The 24,331-nt window shown below is 32.0% G+C and overlaps 1 protein-coding gene across 1 annotated transcript in view; it reads left to right on the top strand.

Moving 5' to 3' along the window:
* The first annotated feature begins 3,106 nt into the window (after positions 1 to 3,106).
* LOC127709308 (epithelial membrane protein 2-like) overlaps positions 3,107 to 24,331 on the top strand; it is a 68,646-nt gene continuing 47,421 nt past the window's right edge. The window contains exon 1 of the mRNA XM_052214776.1: positions 3,107 to 3,494. Coding sequence (XP_052070736.1) covers positions 3,260 to 3,494 — 235 coding nt within the window. The 5' untranslated portion in view covers positions 3,107 to 3,259. The remainder of the gene's footprint in view (positions 3,495 to 24,331) is intronic.

Raw genomic sequence — 24,331 nt, 5'->3', positions numbered from 1 at the left:
TTCATGTACTAATTTTTTTCGGGTGAACATTTCTGCTTGAAATGAAAAAAAGAACTGATCCCTGTTTTATTATAAATATCTATTTTGTATTACCTCACTAAGTTTATGCATATTGCATTTGCTCTCCCTATAGAAGTAATTTCTCTGTATTTTGGAATTTCCAATAAAACTTGCAATTTTCGAGTTTTTTTTACATAGCAGGATGTCTTTTCCTGTTGAAGTACCTGCGATCATGAATGGCTATATATAGATTTAATATTTTAAAATTCTAACCTATTTCATTTATTAAGGGCAAACAATACAGTTACAGGGGAGTTGATGACGTTGTTAAGGGCATACGATACAGTTTTGATCCCATACTGAAATTTTGATGAAAATTTGCATATAGGCTATTTTTTACCTGATTAAATCAAATATGTAATAAAAAATATACCATCATGTGCTACTTTTTGAGTAAATTGAGGTTGAAATTTCAGATATTTCCTCAAAATTCGGATTTGTGGACGTTTTTTTTCTTTTCGATAGAAATACATAACTTTTTTGTTTTAAAAGATAAACACAAGCTGTTTTTTGTTAAATTATTTGTAATTTCTGTTTTATATAAATGTTCTATAAATGTGTACATTCCATTTTTATAAATAACTCATATTAATCAAATGATCATGATTGTAGAAAAAAAAACGTCATTTATTGCTGTATATTTATCAAATTTAAAAAAATTGCACTATTGACTTTTTCATGAAAATTGGCAAACTTAATCTTCATACGTAATCAAACCAAATGTCATTTTAAAAAAGAGGGGTCCATGAACTCGTTTTCAAGTTAAATCAGTTTGAATGATAAAAACCAGTCGAAAACTGCATCTTTTCCCGATAAGTCACAGTTTGACGTCGCGAAAATAACAATTTACGTTAGCAACGTCATTACCTCCCCTGTAACTGTATCGTATGCCCTTAACGTAAAATGTTATTTTTCACGACGTCAAACTGTGACATATCGGGAAAAGATGCATTTTTGACTGATTTTTATCATTCAGACTGATTTAACTTGAAAACGAGTTCATGGACCCCTCTTTTTTAAAAATGATTTGGCTTTTTTCATGTATGAAGATTATTTGTGCCAATTTTTATGAACAAATCACCGATGATTTTTTTTTTTCAAATTAAATAAATATACAGCAAAAAATGCCGTTCTCTGACTTAAATCATGAAAATGTGATAAAATGAATAATTTCCAAAGAATTGTTACACAAATCCAAAGTACACTTATGTAGAGAAGATATTCCAGATGATTTTACAAAAATCCGCTTGCTTTTATCTTTTGAAACAAAAAAGTAAAGTATGTCTTTCCAAGGGATAGAAATGTCCAAGAAACCGAAATTTCTAGTAAATTTCGCCCTTGTTTATCACTAAAAGTAGCACATGAAGGTATATTTTTTATTACATATTTGAATTGACCAGGTGAAAAATAGCTTGCATGCAAACTTTCGTCAAACATTCACCGTGAGATCAAAAGTGTATTGTATGCCCTTAAACATTTTGACGTCATCCTAGGCTTACTTCTATAATAATAAAAAAAATACAGCTGGAAAACGTTTTATTATTTATTTTTCTCAATCAAATGACTTTCTTTAACATCACGTTCTGATCTATATCATCTATTCATTCCCTAAATATTCCACGGCAAGGACTAGGATTGTCAGTTTTCCTACCGAAGGTCGGTGGTTCTCTCCGGGCACTCCGGCTTCCTCCGCCAATAAAAACTGACCGCCACGAAAAAGCACAATAGTGTTTAAAGTGGCGATAAACACCAATCACTCAATCAATCAATTCCACAACAAGGAAAATAATTCAATTTGGGAATTTTGTGATAGTAGTTCCCTGGTCTGTAACGTAATGAACTTTACCACAAATTCAGTTAACCCCTAGATGCACTACGATAAAGTAAACTAAATTGAATACTACTAATGCGCTTGAAGTGTGTCACAGATTGGTCGATCGTTTACATGATACAAAAAAGTCCGTTTTAAGTTGATCTATTTTGTTTAATTAGTTCCCTTAAAATAAAATTATATTTTTGGGAGGTCCTTCCGTAGAAAGTATCATAAAACATATCCTCTTTTTTCAAAATCATTCCGATAGAAAAACCAACAGCAAGCGTGATCTTTTTCGATTCAAAAACTATCATATCGTTGTTCTGTTTACGCGCCAGCTGTCTCATTTTAATTGTTTAACAAATACACCATAACTTTTTAAATGTGATTATTGACTTTTTTAACATATATGATTAGACGAACAGGAGATCAATTTTGATGTTTTATCTGCTTTTATATCGTGTTTGCATAAATTTTTAATACCAAATATGATTACTGTTTTCAAAAAATATCCTATGTGCTATTTTTACGACATTCAGGAGTACGATATCGATTTTCTTAGCATCATATTTCAGTGCTTTGTTACAAAAGCAACATTATACCGTTAAGAGGGTTAAAGGCCTTTTTTATTTTTGTAATGGATTCAGTGTAACTTTTATCATTGGATAAAATATAATTTGATGGCTTAATTTCTGCTATTTAATAATCATGATCTGATGACGGCTTAACACAGAATATATTACAGCAACTCATCATTAGATAGTTTGGAATCAACATACCATAAGATTACTTTGTTTGCATTGATAAAAATCAGCTGCTGTGAAATGTACAATTTGAAATAAAGCCAAACAATGTTTGTTTTCAATCAAATCTCTCGATACTAATGTAGTAGTGTAACTACTGTCCAAAAACATGCGAAGATAATACGTTATCGAATCGAAGAGAACAGCGCTGCAAAACTTTCGATGATTTAGAAAACAATAGACAGGCATGGTAGTAGGACAAATCTGAGTGAACCGTATGAATATTCTGAGATAAAATATTCCACTATCAGTGTATAATTTAACACGTGTAACTATTCAATCAGAATGTATTATAGTGCTTATTTTCTACAAATACAATGTTAAAAAAAAATTCCCAGGGGATTAATTGTGCTTATTAATCGTTATACCAATCACTGAATAATTAATGACAATAGACAGTGCATGTGTTAATTATGGTTCATTTCTGTGAATAATTGTATTGTGTATAGACACAGCTAGCTATGTAGTGTTACTGGCTGTAGACAAACACACGTGCATTCAATTTACATTTCGCGTGCATTATCATTTCTGCAACACAGTCACAAATCAGTTCGCGACGTCCAGGATTCTTCACAAAAAAATCATGGCCGCTCAATTAGAATGGGAAAAGAAACTTTTACTTGGGACTACCGCGGGGACAGTATTTGCTTTTTTGATTCAAGTTGTGGCATTAGGAACAAATCATTGGCTTACATTCGAGATTCCAAATGGACTATATGTGAATAAAACTGGAAAATACTTATATGAATCATACAGTGGACTCTGGAGAATATGTATAACAGAATTCACGAAAAATAGCAAAGGAGAAAGAATTTATCGTAAGTATAATCGCATGGTTTGTTGACGTTTGATTATTTTAAGATGAAAGATTGCGTGGGAGTATGAAAGATACAGATATTCTGCACTCTTAATCATATTAATAGATCATATAATTTGACCCAACAAATGTGGGAACAAACAAAGAAATATAAAAACTGATCACTTAAGCGATTAAAAGCGTAAAATTACAAATTAAAAGATCCACAATATAAAGAATGCAAAAAATCAATTACTTCGCTATAAATTAATAATTATCTTGCCATTGTTTTTGGAACGAAAAGCACTCAGATGATCTATCACTTTTTCTCGTAGTCATGGAAAATCGGTCTATCTTGGCTAACCTCGCCACAATATGACCTTTATTCAAGACTGACTTTGCGTAACTCTATCTTACTGCACAACGTAAATCGTTTTTCTTAGACATATAAAGGGTTTACTATTTTTTTCTCATAGGATACTATTTGAAGAAGAAAGGAAGACTATTTCATTCCAATTAAGGTCCCTGAAGAGCATAAACATTTGACATGACAGTAACATTATAATTTGAAATCAAATAATAATAATCTTTATTGTCGTAAAGCATATAAATAAAGCTTGTGACAAACAAAATACAAATTACAACATATATACAAAATATCTTATAATATTCAGTTAATCAAGAGTCCCTTGTCCTCAGTTCCATTGACCGTTTGAAAAAGGAACCTAGACAAACAAATAAGATTCAATAAAATCAAGCGATATATAACTTTCTTAAAAAAAAATTTAAGCAGCTTAAACTTTTATAATACACAGTACAAATGTGGCTGACATTAAGTTTATAAATATATATCGAGAAAAAAAAAGAAATTATATATAGTTGTACAAAAGATATATATACAGTTGTCTCTCCCAAAAGGTTTAGCATGTTTACAGTCCTGTCCGTGTCAGCAGCAAGTAAGATAGCAATGTGATATCTTAAATACAGCTGACACCAGGGGACGATACATTGACTGACTGGCATGCTGAATATATGTTGTTTGAGATGACAATAATTATTAAGCTGTTACAGCCAGATGTTGACCAGTTGTGGACGAAGAATTATAATGACACTATGTGCAAATACATTCACACGTTTTAATTAATACAAACATATTATTCTAAACACATTCACTAAGGAATTCACTTTTATTGTCTGAATTTAATATTTTGTTTGTTTTGGTTGCTTAATCTCGTTAATTTGGACACTGGTAGGATGTCGCCGCTATTGTCATGTCGTCACACTGAATGTGGTTTTGGAGATGACTCAGAGGACTATGAAACCTCTTGAATTACATATTGTCAATATATTGATAATCATAATTCTCAGAAATATGTGTATGGGAGATGAATGTCATTACTTGTTTCATTTTAATTCTCATAAATAATTAAGCGATAATTCATGCAAAGAACTTCGAAATATTATCAAGAATTTTGTCTTTTATCATGCATATATATATAAACATGCCATTCGAACTTAGACTAACTGTATGGGGCTATACAGTACAGTCACTAGCAAGGTCCATATCTGAAGTTGGTTCTTCTAATATATACTTTATCCATGCATAATATGACCACAAGCGTTGACTGGTGTATAGAAATATGGTCACATGTACTTTTTCCGCCAGACGCCTGTGTGGTTTTGCGACATATAAATAATAAATTTTATTTTATTATTGTATCACATATTGATTGTACATTATACAATAGCATAATAAAAATATACATTAAAACAATCAATATCCAGCCATTGAGTTGGCTTATGAGACACATATTTACAAAATAATTCACATTTATATGAACATAACATTTAAAATTTGTTTTTCCAACAATTTTTTTTTTTTATCATGTATCGATACACAGTCATGTTATATCCAATGCTTCGTGTTCGCAATTAAGATGTTGAAAGATGTGACCTTTTGCACTTGGCAAAGTTTTTGTCCTTACCCCTTAAAGGACCCCACTGGAAATAAGTTTTACTAACTTTTGTGGGTCATCCTAAGATATTAGGCTACAGTGTAAAATCTAGTCAAGTTAAATTTCACTCATTTTTAATCTAGTCTAATCATATTATCAAAATATCATGAAAATTTTCATAATTTTATTTTTTATTTCTTAATTTAAAATTTTTAGTAAACATGTATATCATTTTAGTGTCTATAAACTATGTCTAGTGCTGTATCTATGTCTTTGTAATATTTTGTATCTGTCAAATTCATGCCTTTTTATCTTGAATAAATATATATATATATATACCCGACATATCCTACTATAGTATTAACAGTGACCATGGTGACAGTCTCAAATTTCCCGTCTTTTGTTCCTGTCGACCACATTGCAATACTACTTATTTACATGTTTTTCGTTTTGTTTAAACTTGTTCTTATCCTCAATATGAATCAAATATTTGCCACTTGACGTTTAGAAAAAAAAAAAAACCACCAACAACATTAAAAGAGTTTTATGCATTTTGAAGTTTATGTTTTGTGTTTGTTGTATAATGCACACACATGTATATTGCCTTGAAAAGAAGAATAAACAAAACCAAATTCGATTAATAAATGAATTTATAAATAGATAAAAAAATATAAGAACAATATTGAAGTTAAATTGCATGGGCTACAATTGATAATTGAATTATCATGTTTTGTTTATAGGGAATAATGCTGATTCTAGCAAGGTTAATCTCTCATCATATTACAGTTCAAAGCTCTACGTCCATCCTCTTTATTAATCTCACACAGCCAATATTTATTTAGAATTTGCTTCATACGAAGATTGTATCTGCAATGCTCTAATTCTTCCTTTAGGTGACCACATGTCGATATCCTAGAATATCAGGTATCGACAATCATATCCGGTTAGGATCAGGTTAGATAATTAGGTAATTATCTGCGGGAAACGCAATTGATATATATATATATAACGGTTGTCTTGTCTATTAGCGGAACGGACTCGGAAATTAACTTGCGAGAATTATTTTATATAGAACATTGTTGTCGTTTCCTGCTAACATGTTAATCTCTGTTATCGTGTATGTGTTTCTCGTAATGGAAATATTCATACATGGTACGTAAAGAAACAATTCCGACTGTAAGCTTCGTATATGTTTTATATACTTGCATGGTTTTATACATTGAATACAACACGAGGAATAAATGTAATTATTTAATTTTTTTGTCGGGATTATTCTGCATATTATATGTTGTTTATAAATGAAAAAGAATTATTATTAAAATCACTGGGTTCATTAAGTGTCTGTTGGTAGCCTGAATTAAAGAAATATTCAAATCAGTAATTATATCAAAGCATTTAAAAATTTCTCCTTTTCACGAACTGTCAATGTCAGTCTCGCCCCACATCCAAATACAAAACAGCAGTTGCGTTAAAAACGTGGGTGAAACATAGTAATTTGAACGATACCATATGGTTTAAAAGAGAAAACCATATTTACAATACTAAAATCAATTCTTTATTTAACGCAGGAAATTGAATATAGTAGTTAATTTCCAATATTTACCATTTAAATTCATTTTGATTATATTTTTAGAGAAGGTTGTCGTAAAATGACATCCCCCATTAATATTGCATTATCATATATTATTTTTAAGAGCTTTTCATCGGATTTCACTTGATTGTTTCTAATGTGTAACTGTTACCGAATTATCTTGTTCATACACAAGCCATCGATCATTGTTGGTGTTTTTGTAATTGTTGAACGAGTTGTTAAGTTAAGTACACAAAGAATATAGGTCAATACTAGAAAACAAGCCGTCAACGAGTGACACTGATTTCTGTGCATACGACTCGTGTTTCCGAAATAACCATCGTCAGGTACGCACGATACCAGACAATCGGGAAAAAATACACGCGAGACGCCATGGAGCAGCATCTAACCAGAGCAAATAATTAGATTGAGACGTATCATTGAAATCATACAAAAAGTGGGTACTGAATTTCTTCGGTTTGGACAGAATTTGAATCTACAAAGAACTATTTACCATCAGAAAAAAGAAAGAAATAAACAAAAAGTCATTTGACTGGCTGGTGAGTTGGGTATTTCGATAGGGTTGATGGTTAGCCCTAATTCAAGGTCTCTTTATTAACCTTCCTTTTTAGGCATCACCAAAAGCGGGTTTTAAATTCATTAAGCATGTGAATCTCTAAAAAAACATCAAAAGTGTCTTTAAGGTTACATGAAAGAATCAATAAAAGATAAACATTTAAATGAATAAATTAATAAATAAATATATCTATGAGATTCAAATTTAGGGTATAAACGTATGATAGTCAGTGATTTTGTAGTAATGTGCTTGTTTTGAGGACGTTGGTTTGATAAATTTAGGTGATAATATGTCACGATAGGTTCACATGTCTTCCTGTTGACTGTACCTTGCGAACTAGCAAGTAAAGCATCCGGGTCAGCCTAGCGTGTCATCCTAGAAGAACATGTGTAAGTCGTGCAAAGAACATGTGTAAGTCGTAAGTCGTGCAAAGAACATGTGTAACCTGGCGTCTCCAAATGAGATACGATAGAAATGGCGCAGTCGAAGTTTTGATATGTAATATATGAAAAAAACTTAAAATCATACAGATCAAATATCAAAATATCAGTGAACAACTTCCTGAATTGTAGAAGAACCTGTGCAAGTTTGTTTGAATTCTGTCAAACCGTTTTCCAAGAGTTAACAAACTGATGTAATCATAAATGATGAAGTCCATGTTTTGGGATATAAAACCACCGTGAAAATCACTTACAGTATATAACACAAACAATTAGCAAGTGCACAACTTCATGTTCTATAGAAGAAATTTGTCATACAAACACATTTACAAATTTTATTTTATGAGTCTTATACCATTGTGTGAGCCAAGGCTCCGTGTTGAAGGCCGTACTTTGACCTATTATGGTTAACTTTTACAAATTGTGACTTGGATGGAGAGTTGTCTCATTGGCACTCAGTGGCACTCATACCACATCTTCTTATATCTTTACACCATTGTAATTTGAAGGTATGATATCACTTCGGACATTGACATTTTTCATAACGACTCTTCTCATCCCGTCTTTGAGAAGATGTTGATGGATGGCTGCTTAACGTGTTTTTAAGAAGATGTTGATTAACAAGTGTTACGCAGACGACGACCGTATATAAAACAATGAAACTTAAATCTCCGTTTAACTGAAAAACACTTGGTTTAGCATGACGACATAATTAGTCATTATTTTGACAATTTGATAAGAGGAACGTTCGTCGTAAAACATTACATTTTTCACTATACAAAAATTAAGTTTGGGATTATGGTCTGTGTCACCAATATAAACATGATAAATAAACACCAATGACATTTATTTTCTATGTTTGCCCACATTCACTTCGAATCTGTTTTCCATTAAGATCATTTACTCCGGGACTGTAAAACAAATTAAGTGATTATATAAAATCGGAAATGGAATTGTAACAACGTACAGCAACCACATTAGATGTTTGGTAATCAATCTCATTGTCTTGACACAAATGTAATATTAAGCCGATATCCTTTCAATTTTATACCAAACACATTTGTATATATTTCAAAGCTTTCCAAATGGGAAAAATGACATAAGTTGTATTTACAGCCTGTGACTAATAAAAGAACCATTTACTAGTCCAAGTTGCAACCAAACTACATTTTTATGCATTGTTCTGTCACAAGTAATTAAATAGAAAACATAAGAATCGGAATAAGCGTTTATGTTGATGGAAATCAAGCAATGATTTGTCATAGCGGTTTTTTTTACCTAACGCTTTCTTGATTGCATATTTTAACGCAAATGCTAGTTTTTTTATGATTATTCGTCCAAATTGCTGTCTTCTCGAGTGAATCATACATCCATGTTAAAATATTGACAATATTTATTGCATGCCAATCAAAGCTATGCGCGCTTTTTGTCTTTACACTAAATCCGTTAGATGTTTACTGATTGATACTATAGTCTGGGAGAACATGATTTATTGATTAGTTGTAATTGGCTTTGAACTAGCTTTTAGTAAGTGCGAGTTTTCCTATATCGGTGCTTTGTGTCTATTGTTTTTATGTTAGTGGATTTTGTGCCTCATACCGATCTTTTGCGTTAAGCCAATTGCAACTGATTTTAACAGTTTGTTCTTATGATGTGCTGTTACACCACTGTTCCAGCAGGGGGGAAGGTTGAGCGCTCACAAAAATGTTTAACCCCGCCACATTTTTATGTGCCTGTCCTAAGTCTGGAGCCTATAGTTCATTGGTTGTCGTTGATTGCAGTCTGTCATATTTGTTTTTCGTAAATTGTTTTGCTATAAATTAGGCCGTTAGTTTTCTCGTTTGGATTGTTTAACATTTTTCATGTTGTGGCCTTTTATACCGACTATACGTTATTGGTTTTTCTCATTTTCTTCGACTTCATTTTAACTCTGCTCATTGACAATCTCACCACACCTCCTTATTTTTACAAGAGTTTCGAATTTTGATTTTGTTCTCCATAAAAGCTTACATATACTCGTAATGAAACTGTTGTTGTATTATCAAACGTATCTATTTCATATGTTCAGGCATGGGTTCACAAATGATATTTTAGTCTTAAATTCACGATTCTTGTATTGCTTGTTATTGGCTTTGAACTAAGTGTCAATAATTGCGAGTACTCTCAGACATGTACTCTTTTTGGTTTTTTTTTGTTGTTGTGAGGTATGTAAAAATACCCTGCCACGTCCAGTATGTGTTTTTGTGAGATGTTTTTCTGCTTTGTATCGATCTGATGAGTTAAGCCCTTTTCAACTGATTTCAACTGATAGTTTGTTCTTATGTTGTACTGTTACACCACTGTCCCAGGTTAGGAGGGGTCTGGTGCCTTCGAACATGTTTAACCCGCCACATACTTTTGATGTCTGTTCCAAGTCAAGGGCCTATAGCTCAGTACGCATGGTTGTCGTTGTTTCATGTCTGCCATATTTGTTTTTCGTAAATTGTTTGGTTATAAATTAAGATCGTTAGTTTTCTCAATTAAATTGTTTTATATCTTTTTTTTTTATGTCGGGGCCTTTTATAACCGACTATACGGTATGGGTTTTTCTCATAGTTGAAGGCCATATGGTTTCCTATAATTGCTTACATCCATTTCATTTGAACTTTGGTGGATAGTTATCTCCTAAGTTTTATATTAGTCCAACGAGAGACTTAGCTTTTTTTGGCTAAACACTAGGACTTTAGGAGTAATAACAAAGACGGGTAGACTAGCAGTCAGAATAATGGTCCGGATGAAGTGACGTCTTCGACAATAATTACTTCTCGGATTAAACATAAAGAACTCAGGCTAAGTAGTTCACATCATTCTTTTCCATATTGGATACATGTTTATGATTGCATATTTTCCGGTGTATGTTACGTAACAGTCTATTAATCCGATGAAGACATGAGGTACATATAATGATCCAATAAATACGTCTACATATAGACTTACATGTCTGTTCAAGTAATATTGCATGCTATAAGTAATATAACGGAATATAGAGGGTTGCTGCTCACAAGAAAGCTATTAAACCAAGAGTTCCTAGTGGTGAAGTTGAAATCATCCCTTCGGTAATTTTACGGACGCCATCACGAGTTGCTTGACCGTTATTGAATATCCATTTCGCAGATGATAGCGGATATGTTCCAAATGTCGTAACTACAATCCCGTCTCCTTTTCCCCGAATGTGACCTAATTAAACTTATTACCGGGTTTGTACTAACATGAGTAACACGATGGGTGCCACATGTGGAGCAGGATCTGCTTACCTTTCCGGAGCACCTGAGATCACCCCCAGTTTTTGGTGGCGTTCGTGTTGCTCAGTCTTTAATTTTTCTAGGTTGTGTTTTGTGTACTATTGTTTGTCTGTCTTTCTTTAACCATGGCGTTGTCAGTTTATTTTCGACTTATGAGTTTGAATGTCCCTTTGGTATATTTCGTCTCTCTTTTACCACGTTTGACTGACAAAACACAGTATCATCTCATGGTAAATAAAGACATAGAACAGAATATTTGCTTGGAGATAAGTGGTCTGTGAAGTGAACCGAGGTTTTGGAGTACAACAAACAATAGATATAGAACACAACGACAGTTTAATCATTGGCCACTTGATGAAGAATATGTCAATATTTCCTTTTACTTCAAATATAACATGTTATTTTATGAATCAGAACGTTTATAGTTTTCCTTTTATGTCAATAAATGGCAATTACATTTATTTCCATCACTTGGAATCTGATTCAATTGCTTACCATTTAATAAAATTTGCTTCAGGGCTATTGAGAGATTCTGTTTTCTCTATTGACATGTAAAACAAATGATATCAACACAGTTCTATTCAAGATCTAGTATTTTGACCAGGAAAATATTGCCGTTTCAGTATCAAAAGCATTAGTTTAAACATATTTTATTGTTCAAAATGACGAATGGACCAGATACAATTTAAGTAACGATTTCTCCAAATTTATGGAACTATTTCAAAAAACTTCTACGAAAAACGTTGTGATCGGTTAAAATGGGTCTTTCAGGAATAAGGAGTGGATTAAGGGTTTTTGGTTTTTGTTAATACGTTAAATTCATTAACAAATTGTTCAGACACTTAGTAAAGGTGCTTATGTCTATAAAGTCCATATCCTGACTATTTTTCTTGTTTTATTGTGTTGATGCAGGGTACTGTACCGCTAACGCATATTCACATCTCTATTAAACCAGGTCATTAACAGCAGTCAGTCTAACGCGTAATGATATTTTGCCCATACGTAAACCCGATTCTGACTGAATTATGAGCTAAAAAATGGAAGTTACATTTAGATGTTTATTATAAACAAGGTATGCATATTCCAGGCATTCGATACACTTCTAGATTTAGGATGTATTGCCATTTCAATTGATATTTTATTGTGTGTCTTTTTATGTTGTAATGTTACACCACTGTTTCAGGTTAGGGTGAAGGTTGGCGCCTGTTTAAACGTTTAAACCCGCTGCATTTTTATGCACCTGTGAGGAGCCTGTTGTTCAGTGGTTGTCGTTTGTTGGTGTGGTTCATTAGTGTTTCTCGTTTTTTTATATAGATCAGACCGTTGGTTTTCCTGTTTGAATTGGTTTACACTGGTCATTTTGGGGCCCTATATAGCTTGCTGTTCGGTGTGAGCCAAGGCTCCGTGTTGAAGGCCTATAAAGGTTTACTTTTTACACATTGTGACTGGATGGATAGTTGTCTCATTGGCACTCATACCACATCTTCTTATTTATATTTGGTGAAATTAAAAAAATCTAGAATTTAAAATTGATACTATAATTCAGAAGAGCATTAGTTAAGGAACAAAATAAGCTAAAATACTGATAGGTTATGGAGCTCTTTTTCGAGATATTTAATTTAAAAAAAAAATGGCTGGAAAAGGTTGAGTCGGACTTTTACCTTTTATTTGCATTGGTATTTTTAGGGTCTCAAATCGAAAGAAAATAAATCTAGAATCTGCTTAAATTTTGGTAAATGACCTTTTATGAGCTATTGAAGTCTTATATGAAAAGAAAAATGGGTGTTATGGGGAAAATATTTTTCCCTGTATCGTAGGAAAAAAGCAAGGAGTCCAAACATCTGACAAAAATTCCTAAACCTGACCTATGTACACCCTTAATGCTTTTTCACCAGGAACGATCATAGCCGAAAGTTTGGACAGCCATGATAAATATACTATTGGCTCGATACACTAATCTAGAATAATGCTTTTTCACCAGTAACGCCTATAGCCGAAAGTTTAGACAGCCATAGATATACAATTTGTATCGATACACCAATCTAGATTGATGCTTTTTCATCAGGAATTGTGTTCGATACTAAAGGTTAAATTAATGAATTTCACCAGGGAACTCCTAGCTTAAAGTTTGGACAGCCATAATTATAAAAGTGCGTTTGATACGCTTGTCTATTTATATACCAATTTATACCATAAATCCCCATGTTATGTAACTAATAAATCTTGATCATGAAGTATTGAACGTATTTCTCCCTGAAATAAAAACTAATCTCAAAAGAAATGTTTCATTAAGCATTTTTGCAGCGATAGTACAACTTTTTATACATAATTAACAGCTATCACATCGAGATATGATGTTTTGTTATCAGAATATTTCATAATTATAATTACATAATCACAGTACTTGTCAAGTAATGTTAAGCACTCGTTAATCGTTCAACTATATATCTTTAACTAATATTTCATCGCTTAATAGTGTGAAATCAATTGTTTTCCCTGTAACATTTTTTCGCTGATGAGAAATTATATATACCATTTAAACATTTATTCAGAAGGTTTTGATCTAAAGAATGATGTTTTAGTTTTATATTTTAGTTTTATATGTGTTTTTTTTGTTGTGAGAATAAACTTTTTTACTCATTGTTGAAGGCCGTACGATGACCTTTAGTTGATAATTTCTGTGTCATATGGTCTCTTGTGGAGAGTTGTCTCATTGGCAATCATACCACATCTTCTTATTTTCATATTTGTAATTCAAAGCGGTTTTGTATTTTCTACTTATTCTTCAGTCACGAGGACAAATTTTGGTGACATTTCTATCAAAACATAAATTTCTATTCTTATTCTGTAAAACTCATAAAAACATGATTTATGAGACTGTATGATGAACGCTTACAATGAACAATTACATATGTATGAATTTGAGAAATTATATATACCATTTAAACATTTATTCAAAAGGTTATGATCTAAAGAATGATGTTTTAGTTTTATATTTTAGTTTTGTATGAGGTTTTTTTTTTATGAGAATAAGCTGTTTTACTTATTGTTGAAGGCCGTACGCTGACCTTTAGTTGTTAATTTCTGTGTCATATGGTCTCTTGTGGAGAGTTGTCTCATTGGCAATCATACCACATCTTCTTATTTTCATATTTGTAATTCAAAGCGGTTTTGTATTTCTACTTATTCTTCAGTCACGAGGACACATTTTGGTGACATTTCTATTAAAACATAAATTCCTATTTTTTGTCTGTAAAACTCCTAAAAACATGATTTATGAGACTGTATGATGAACGATTACATTGAACAATTACTTATATATTTGTAATTACATGCATCCAAGAGAATCCGAATTTTTGTTTAAAATTGCATTAAAAGAGAAGGCATGCTGGCAATGCTTTTTCTTGATTATTTCAAATAAAAGACACGTATAGCAAAAAAAAATGAGAAAACCTATTTTTATTGAAAGCAAAGTAAACAAGTGAAAGCAACCGTCAACTCGGAGTCTTTCATTCACTAGTAACGTAAACCTGTCCTAAGTCAGGAACCTGTTGTTCAGTGGTTGTCGTTTGTTGATGTGGTTCATAAGTGTTTCTCGTTTTTCGTTTTTTATATAGATTAGACCGTTGATTTTCCTGTTTGAATGGTTTTACACTAGTCATTTTTGGGGCCCTTTATAGCTTGCTGTTCGGTGTGAGCCAAGGCTCCGTGTCGAAGGCATTACTTTGACTTATAATGGTTTACTCTTAAAAATTTTGGTTTGGATGGAGAGTTGTCTCATTGGCATGGTATTATTACTACCACTGGGTCGATACTTCTGCTGGTGGACTGTGAGTCCCCGAGGGTATCAACAGCCCAGTAGCCAGTACTTCTGTACTTGCAAGAAAATACGGATAGTGTGTGGATGTAAGCAATTATAGGCAACCGTATCAATGAGAAAAACCCTGATTGTATAGTCGTCTATAAAAGGCCCTGACATGAAAAATGAAAACAATTTCAAACGCGAAAACTAACGGCCTTATTAACAACAAAACAATTTACGAAAAACAAATATTACAGACACGAACCAATGACAACCACTGAACTGGGTCCTGACTTGGGACAAGCACAACCCAGTATAGCAATACTTTACTTATTCTAAGAACTCAGGGCTCCCTTGTATTTTGAACTTGTTGCTAATCCGTTAAATGTTTACATTTACTCAATCATAATTTTACATCTTAAAGTTCTTACAGCTTACAGATCATGTCTTAAATTAAATTCATCTCCAAGTTTGTTTAAAGCGAAAGAACAAAATACTTGACATAACTGATACCTCTATTAAGAATTTGTTTGTTACGAATTTCCATTAAGTCGCGTAAATACAAATAAAACAGTCGTATTTCTTTAGAGGTTCCAATCAAGTTTAAGTATCTACGCGCTAATATATATATATATATATATATATATATATATATATATATATATATATATATATATATATATATATATATATATATATATATATATAGCTATCCTTTTTCTTCAAACAAATCGAAACTGTAAGTAGGATAGAACGATAATGAGCTAATTCAAAATGAAATACTCTAACGTCTTAGTGTTACTTCTAAAGAAAACTATTACATTATATATATATATATATATATATATATATAAAATCTTTCACTTTTTGTCCATCTTCTGTTTCCATGTGCTTTTTAAAAGTAATCTTCAATCCTTTCAGAATTTTGTTAATTTTGTTTATAGGTAATCATGGTAATTTCTATCATTACGTCAGGCCATTTTACTACATGGACTTGTGGTGTGACCGTGAATTCATTTATATATAAACATGCCATAATTGAAACGTTTGACCAAAAATTGCCAACAACAGAATATGAACAACAGCCTGATCCAAAAGATGGTTATCGTTCATTACACTTTGTGGCGAATCCTTATACTCTTATTGAGTACGGCTGTTAACTCATTTTTATATAAATATGAGATTTGGGCGATTTTTTTTGCAGATTTCCTTAGAATGAAAGAACCGCAAAAGCCTTAAACAAATATATAAGACATAACTATTATATATCAAGATTTGGTCATACTTATATATATAAAAGTATATGAATTAGTTATGTTTTGATCTTTGATATGTAAATAAATTGCAATTGTTTTTTTTCAAACGCAGTGTACTCACTAGGATAACGACAAGTCTGGTGTTGCATACACATCAAAGTGTTATTACTAGTGATCATTACATAATTTCATTTATCATTATACTAAGATAACTTTTGACAAGAAAGCATTATATATAATCAGGTACAGAAGTGATAAATCGAAATCTCTTATACACATGCTTTTACGTTCGCTCAAGAAATCTTCCTAGTTGTCGCCTTCACATTAACTCCACTTTCTTTAGAAGTGTCATTACTGAAATGATAAACATGTAATACCGACAAAATCAACAAACAATCAAAATTCCAGTGATTATGAGTACATATGTTCGTCTTTGATATCCGATGTGTTTTTTTCCGTAAGTAATTCGGAAATAAAAGGAAAATATTATAGTAATACTGATAGCCTGTATAATTCTTTTTATTATTTTACTTCATCTTAAAGTATAAAATAAGGAGATGTGGTATGACTGACAATGAAACAAGCGGATTAAAGCAACTATAGGTCACAGTGCAGCCTTCAACAAAAAAAAAAAAAAAAAAACCCATACCGTAAAGTCAGCTTTAAACCCCATCCCCATGAAAAAAATGTGAAACAATTCAAACGAAAAAAACCCACAACGTCCTGTCTTATGACAAAACAATAAACGATAAAAACAAATATGACAAACAGTAAAGAACGACAACCACGGAATATATAATGTGGCGGGGGTTGAACACGTTTGTGAAGGCTCTACCCCATAACCTGGGACAGTGGTGTAACAACACGACAGAAGAACAACTATAAAAATTAGTTTCAAATGTCTTGATTCGGCACGAAGCACAAAAATAACTAGCCTAAAGTCAAAAGACACAAAGTGCCAATCTAAGAGTACCCGCAGTTACTGAAAGGTAGTTCAAAGCCAATATCAACTAATACACAAGTCTTTGAGAATTATTTTCATAATACCTATGGAATCAATAACTCAAAGGTCAAGGACACAGCAGCAATTGAAAAACTGCATATTTGGAAAAACTTTGGTTCCAATGTAATCTCATGAAACAAATTTCATAACCAAGCAAAGTTTCTATAATATACCAAGAGGTTAGAATTTTTGGGTCAATAGGTCAAAGATCAAGGTCAGAGCAGATATTGATTCACTGAAATTTGGACAGCATTTTGGTATAAACTGTCATCTTTATAACCATTTTCAAAATTAAAAAAAACCTAGATCTGTAATTCCAAATGTGGTGTGGATTAATCATATTTATAAATGGGTAAAAAGTTCAAAGGTCAAGGTCACAGCAGATAAACTGAAATGCGGGCAAACATTTGGGTTTCGGAATTTGGTAGGCATTTGAATTTAGCCTGTTGAACAACTGCCATTGAATGCAATTTACTCCACTGAACATTTGTTCCTAGTCCGGATTTTGCAACAATAATATTAGCTGTGTGTACAAACTTCATTCTTATGAAAATTTTTGGTTATGTGTGGACGCACAATTTAGAACTTAGCACACGACCATTGTACAACGTGACAGTGACTTGTCAGTTACGTAAATGAATAAAGTACATATATTTATTAATCCTGACATTTAAAAGTTAAATGGATATACGACAATTATATACGTCAAACACATTGATGTCACATTAGTGAAATGCATATTAATATATATTTGAAATTACTTCACCCCCATTACATTGTACCTGTTAAATACGTTACTGTTACATTTTCTGACGCATGGTAGTTACATGGCGTTGTCTTATAAGTGTTTGATATTTTGAACTCTCATTTCGTTGAATATAAATTCCAATTGGTCGTCTGTGATATTGAAATTTGAAGTAAGTAAAACTCGTGATAATGGGGTGCGGCCGTTTGGCTGTGCGGGATGAATAGTTAAGGATTCAAATGCGGTCAAAATGGAATCATTAAATCTGATGACGCGTGTACTGAAAGGTCATGCCCTCTAAATGGTAAATAGCCAGTCAGACAACATTGTGAAGTCTTTGGGCCTGTTGCAAAGAAAAAAGTCTGCCGCTATCGACCATACCATAATTTTTCAGTGGCTGTAGGAAATTTTGGCCCTTTATTCCGGTCGACCATGAAGTTTACAGAACATACCTTTAACATTTATTGCTATCTCCCTGAATATATATGGCCTACTTGTCATTGGACGTTAATCAATTGAAATATAACCAATCAATCAACCAATCATTTATAAGTAGATATAAGAAGATGTGGTATGAGTGCCAATGAGACAACTCTCCATCCCAGTCTAAATTTGTAAAAGTAAACCATTATAGGTCAAAGTACGGTCTTCAACACGGAGCCTTGGCTCACACCGAACAGCAAGCTATAAAGGCCCCAAAAATGACTAGTATAAAACCATTCAAACGGGAAAACCAACGGTCTAATCTATATAAAAAACGAGAAACGAGAAACACTTATGAACCACATCAACAAACGACAACTACTGAACATCAGATTCTTGACTTAGGACAGGTGCAAACAATTGCAGCGGGTTTAAACGTTTTAGTGGTACCAAACCTTCACCCTTTATCTGAAACAATAGTGTAACATCACAACATAGAAAGACACACTATAAAATATCAACTGAAATGGCTTAACTCAATCAAAGGACATATTAACAACAGTGAACATACACTGAACAAATAAATTTGATCTATGATACAATGTAAATACAAAATAACTAAGGGAAGAATAATAAAAGTAACATGCTATACCGCTATGAAATGTTAAAAAATTTAAGAAAAACAATATGTTCGAACAAAAATATCAGCCATTTGCAATTACTTTAAACACAGGTAAATGCAAAATAATTTTGTTGTTAGGTATACGTGTACAGTTCAAATAGAGAAAGGAAATATTTTTACAAAATAAATAATTTTGATGTTCATAGTACGAAGTGAAAATTTATAGTAATACCAAACACTTATCAAAGCTGATATATAGACCAGATATAACCCCGAATAACATTAAAAAACAAAAAAACATTACAATTAGTATCAACAGGTCAAATAAACAAGAAAGTACGATTTGAGAGTACTAGCAGTTACTGACAGCTAGTTAAAAGCCAAAAACAATTAATAATAAAAAATCATGCATCAGAGACTAAAATCAACTAAAACACATCCCAGGGATTTAGTATTTTAACGTCATGGACAGTCAAAGAAGACATGACTTATGCAATGCCAAAAATAAATGTATCGACAGGCAGTAGGTTAGTTAGGAGTTTAACCTCTTTATAGATCAAAATGATCGTGGGTGTGTCTTTATACATCCCGTTTGAAAAGAATACAAATTTAATTATGTTTTAATTTGCTGAAGACAAAATCGATATTAGTGCCAATGTAAACTATATTCAAAGATCTAATTACAACAATTATAACCTTTACTAATAAGTTTGTTTGAAGGTTCGATGAGTTTACACGGATCACATAGTGATTTCCGCGCTTTAAGTACAATATTACCGTAAAATTTAGGATGTGAAATACCGTTTTTAATAAGTTTTCTACAGGTACAGCCAAATTTACTAATCAAATCTTTGTATCTATGAAATAATTTAGTAAAAGTTTTACGTAATTTATGGTCACGAAATCCCTGACTTAATAATTTACCAGTGATGCATTGATTACGTTCGTTAAAATCTATGACATCACTACACACACGGGCATAACGAACGAGTTGGGATATATAAACACCGTATGATGGAGCCAAAGGAACATCGCCGTCTAAAAAGGAAAATTAACAATAGGGAATGAAAAGTCGTCTCTTTTGTCGTAAATTTTCGTATGGAGTTTTTCTTTAGAGATTGAAATGTCCAAATCTAGAAAAGAACAACTACTGCTGTTTATGTTAGATTTAGTTAAAGTAAGTTCTATTGGGTAAATTTCGGTAGTATATTTAGAGAACTCTGGATTATTTAACGAAAAAATATCATCTAGATAACGGAAGGTATTGTTGAATGTATCAACCATATGTAACAATGGCGTGTCTTTACTGAGTTTGGTCATAAACTGAGATTCATAGCAATACAGGAATAAATCTGCTATTAAAGGGGCGCAGTTAGTGCCCATAGGAATACCTACTACTTGTCGATACACTTTATCGCCGAAACGTACATATATGTTGTCCAGGAGAAAATTTAAAGCTTTAATCATATCTTCACATTTCCAGTAAGTGTATCTAGCATACTTTCCTTTTTCGTTACAGAAAAAGGCTTTAAACGAGTTACAGCAAATAAATTTGAAATGAGATTTTTCAAAAGACCATTTAATTAAATAAAAAAACTTTTTCTTGATAAGATTGTGTAGAGGTGTAGTATAGAGAGTAGACAAATCATAACTCAACAGAATTAAAAGGACCATCAACAGCATGTATTTTATCTAAAACCTCTAAAGAATTTTTAACACTCCAAAAATAGTTAATACCATTATTTTCATAAGCTTTATTACAAAAGTTAATAACAAGTTCTTTGATAGTAGTAAGGGAGGTAGTTAGAAGCACTGATAGATTGGTAGTAGAACACTTACTAGATGCGGAGATGAAACGGAATTTAAATGTTTTTTGGTGCAATTTAGGTAACCAGTACATAGTAGGAACTTTCAAATGTTCGGAAGAGGCTTTAAGCTGGGTAGTGGCAGTGATATGCTTGTTTACAATTTTACTCTCTGTGGAGCGTACGGACCTGAATGTAGATGAATTTGTAATTTCGTTTTGGAGAACTTCCGTGTAGTATATGCGTCACACCACCACTACATTATTTGCTGCTTTGTCTGCCGGTACGAACACAAACCGCTTTGCGAGTACTTGGAGTTTATTTTTTATTCTAGAAATGGGAATATCATGGACCCTATTACTAATTTCAGAATTGTTTTCAAAATGAGATATACGAATATTAACAGTATTTATAATTTTGTTCAAATAACTGTCTAGAGATTTTTTATCAGATTTTTCACGTTTACACCAATTTTTACAGTAGACAGACAGAGCGTCTTTAATGACCTGACGACACTGTTTCCAATCTATTTTGGATGGAGGACGATACTTAGGTCTTTTCTTAAGACGATGTTGAGGTCTCCTGTAAGGACATGACCATAGGGAACATATCTAAAACTAGATGTTTCACAGTCTCAATTGGAAGGAACATTATTTTCTATATTGACGTCTGATGAAACTGACGTATAATTAAAAATCAAACTTCTGCTGGTTTTTTTTAATAAGAATACGAAATAATAGGTGGTTCTATATTATCAAAATATGGAGGTTTTTGGCTTTGGATGGTAGAGTCATTGAATATACTAGATAAGTTAATAAAATCAATTATTGACCTCTATTTATATATTTTAATTTAAGAAAATGCCGTTTATGATTTTCAGGTTTATCGATACTAGGAAATACAAATGTAGCCTATGATGACAAAAGGCTGTAATAATACGGGTGTATTCATACATTGGGCTAAAAAAAGAAATTTTATCACACTCCAGAAAAATAGCATATAATTTACTTATTGGTATCTGACCCAGTTTGCATAATACTTGATGTCTGCCATTATTTTTTATTAAAGATAACAGATCAGCACGACTAAGGTAGCAATAATTTAGTTTTGCATTTTTGCTGAATTTTTCAAATATGAAAGTTGTTGTGCAATAAAATTGAGTTTTAAATAGCTGAAAAATAATATAGAATTCAAAGTGTGTTTATATGAACATCAAGATTTTTTTTGCATGTTTTATAGTAGTTTTTCTGTATGACCTACCGTCTTTGCACATTCATACCGGCCATAGAAATTATTGTAGTGTTTTCCAACAAATATTTTACTCTTGATTTTTTAATTCAATTTTACGGAAAAATGAGGTGAAATGCATTTTTATTTGACCTCATGATAGATGAATATTAATGGTTTCAGAAAAGGTATCACTCAAATGGAAGTAAGTTCTAATTTGGACCAATTTTGGGGACTTTTGTGACATATTCACACCCCCTCCCGTTTTGCAATATTTTGTATCAAATAAATGTAGATTGTTGCCATGTTTTCACCAAATAGGCATTTTAACTATTGGAAATCAAATCTTTAGAAGATGCTGTTTCCATACATATGTACACACAGGACACCAACAATAAGCCTTATTTGTTAGAAAGTAAGAAAAGAAGATGGTTAAAAATTAAGAGTATCAATTTTAAGTTTATTTCCTAACTGTGTATTGCTACCTACATCTTAAATAATATTTGACCGATCATGATACAGGAATGTAGGCATTAACAATTACATTGTATTCATTTAACCTAATCAAACATACCTATAATCTATTAAAGGTTACCGAATATACCAAGCTGTATATCCAATGTAGGCATTAACAATTACATTGTATTCATTTAACTTAATCAAACATACCCATTTTCCATTAAAGGTTACCGAATACACCAAGCTGTATATCCAATGTAGGCATTAACAATTACATTGTATTCATTTAACCTAATCAAACATACCCATGTTCCATTGAAGGTTACCGAATATACTAAGCTGTATATCCAATGTAGGCATTAACAATTACATTGTATTCATTTAACCTAATCAAACATACCCATGTTCCATTAAAGGTTACCGAATATACCAAGCTGTATATCCAATGTAGGCATTAACAATTACATTGTATTCATTCAACCTAATCAAACATACCCATGTTCCATTAAAGGTTACAGAATATACCAAGCTGTATATCCAATGTAGGCATTAACAATTACATTGTATTCATTTAACCCAATCAAACATACCCATGTTCCATTAAAGTTACCGAATATACCAAGCTGTATATCCAATGTAGGCATTAACAATTACATTGTATTCATTTATCCTAATCAAACATACCCATGTTCCATTAACGGTTACCGAATATACCAAGCTGTATATCCAATGTAGGCATTAACAATTACATTGTATTCATTTAACCTAATCAAACATACCCATGTTCCATTAAAGGTTACCGAATATACCAAGCTGTATATCCAATGTAGGCATTAACAATTACATTGTATTCTTTAACCTAATCAAACATACCCATGTTCCATTAAAGGTTACCGAATATACCAAGCTGTATATCCATATCAAAAAATACAATTTACGAACTGTAATATCCATTAGGAACTGCCTAGGTTGTCCGATTGTTCTTTTAACTTTTAATTAAAAGATCTTTCACTGGATATCAGTGTTCGGGACAGAAAACTATATTGTCTTACATTTTTTATTATTAAAGGTTTTTTGTTATTTTGAATTGAAGGCATATATATATTCATGTGCAATATTTTGTTGGGTTGAAATAAATTAAAGTACTTGAAGAAATGTATTCATTGATTCTAAATGACTACCAAGATATCCATCAGAATGGACGATATACAACAAATAAGAGTATTCATAGAAAGATGATGTATTTGAAGTCTCTATATGGTAGAAGTTTAGATTAGGATCATATTGGCTTTAAAAGGATAAAACCGTCTAAATGATAGCAGTATTCGATTAATATAAAAGTCATTATTAGACAAAAATGCTGGATGGATCAACTATACTGACATTCCGCTCCGTACAGGAGTCGATTAATATAAAAGCCATTACTAGACACAAATGCTGGATGGATCAACTATACTGACATTCCGCTCCGTACAGGAGTCGATTAATATAAAAGCCATTAATGGACAAAAATGCTGGATGAATCAAGTATTCTGACGTTTCACTACATTCATGAGTCAATTTACTAATCGTATTCAAAGAATATAACGTTTCATATGTGTATCTAAAATCAATAGATAGGATATATTCCATACCTTCTTGACAGAAATACATATGTTACATACATACATAATTAATAAAATTAGATGAGTGGT

This window comes from Mytilus californianus, unplaced genomic scaffold, assembly GCF_021869535.1.
Source record: "Mytilus californianus isolate M0D057914Y unplaced genomic scaffold, xbMytCali1.0.p SCAF_7, whole genome shotgun sequence".
Lineage (NCBI taxonomy): Eukaryota > Metazoa > Mollusca > Bivalvia > Mytilida > Mytilidae > Mytilus > Mytilus californianus.
The sequence above is the reverse complement of the archived record's forward strand: the minus strand, read 5'-3'. Positions and strand labels throughout refer to the sequence as shown.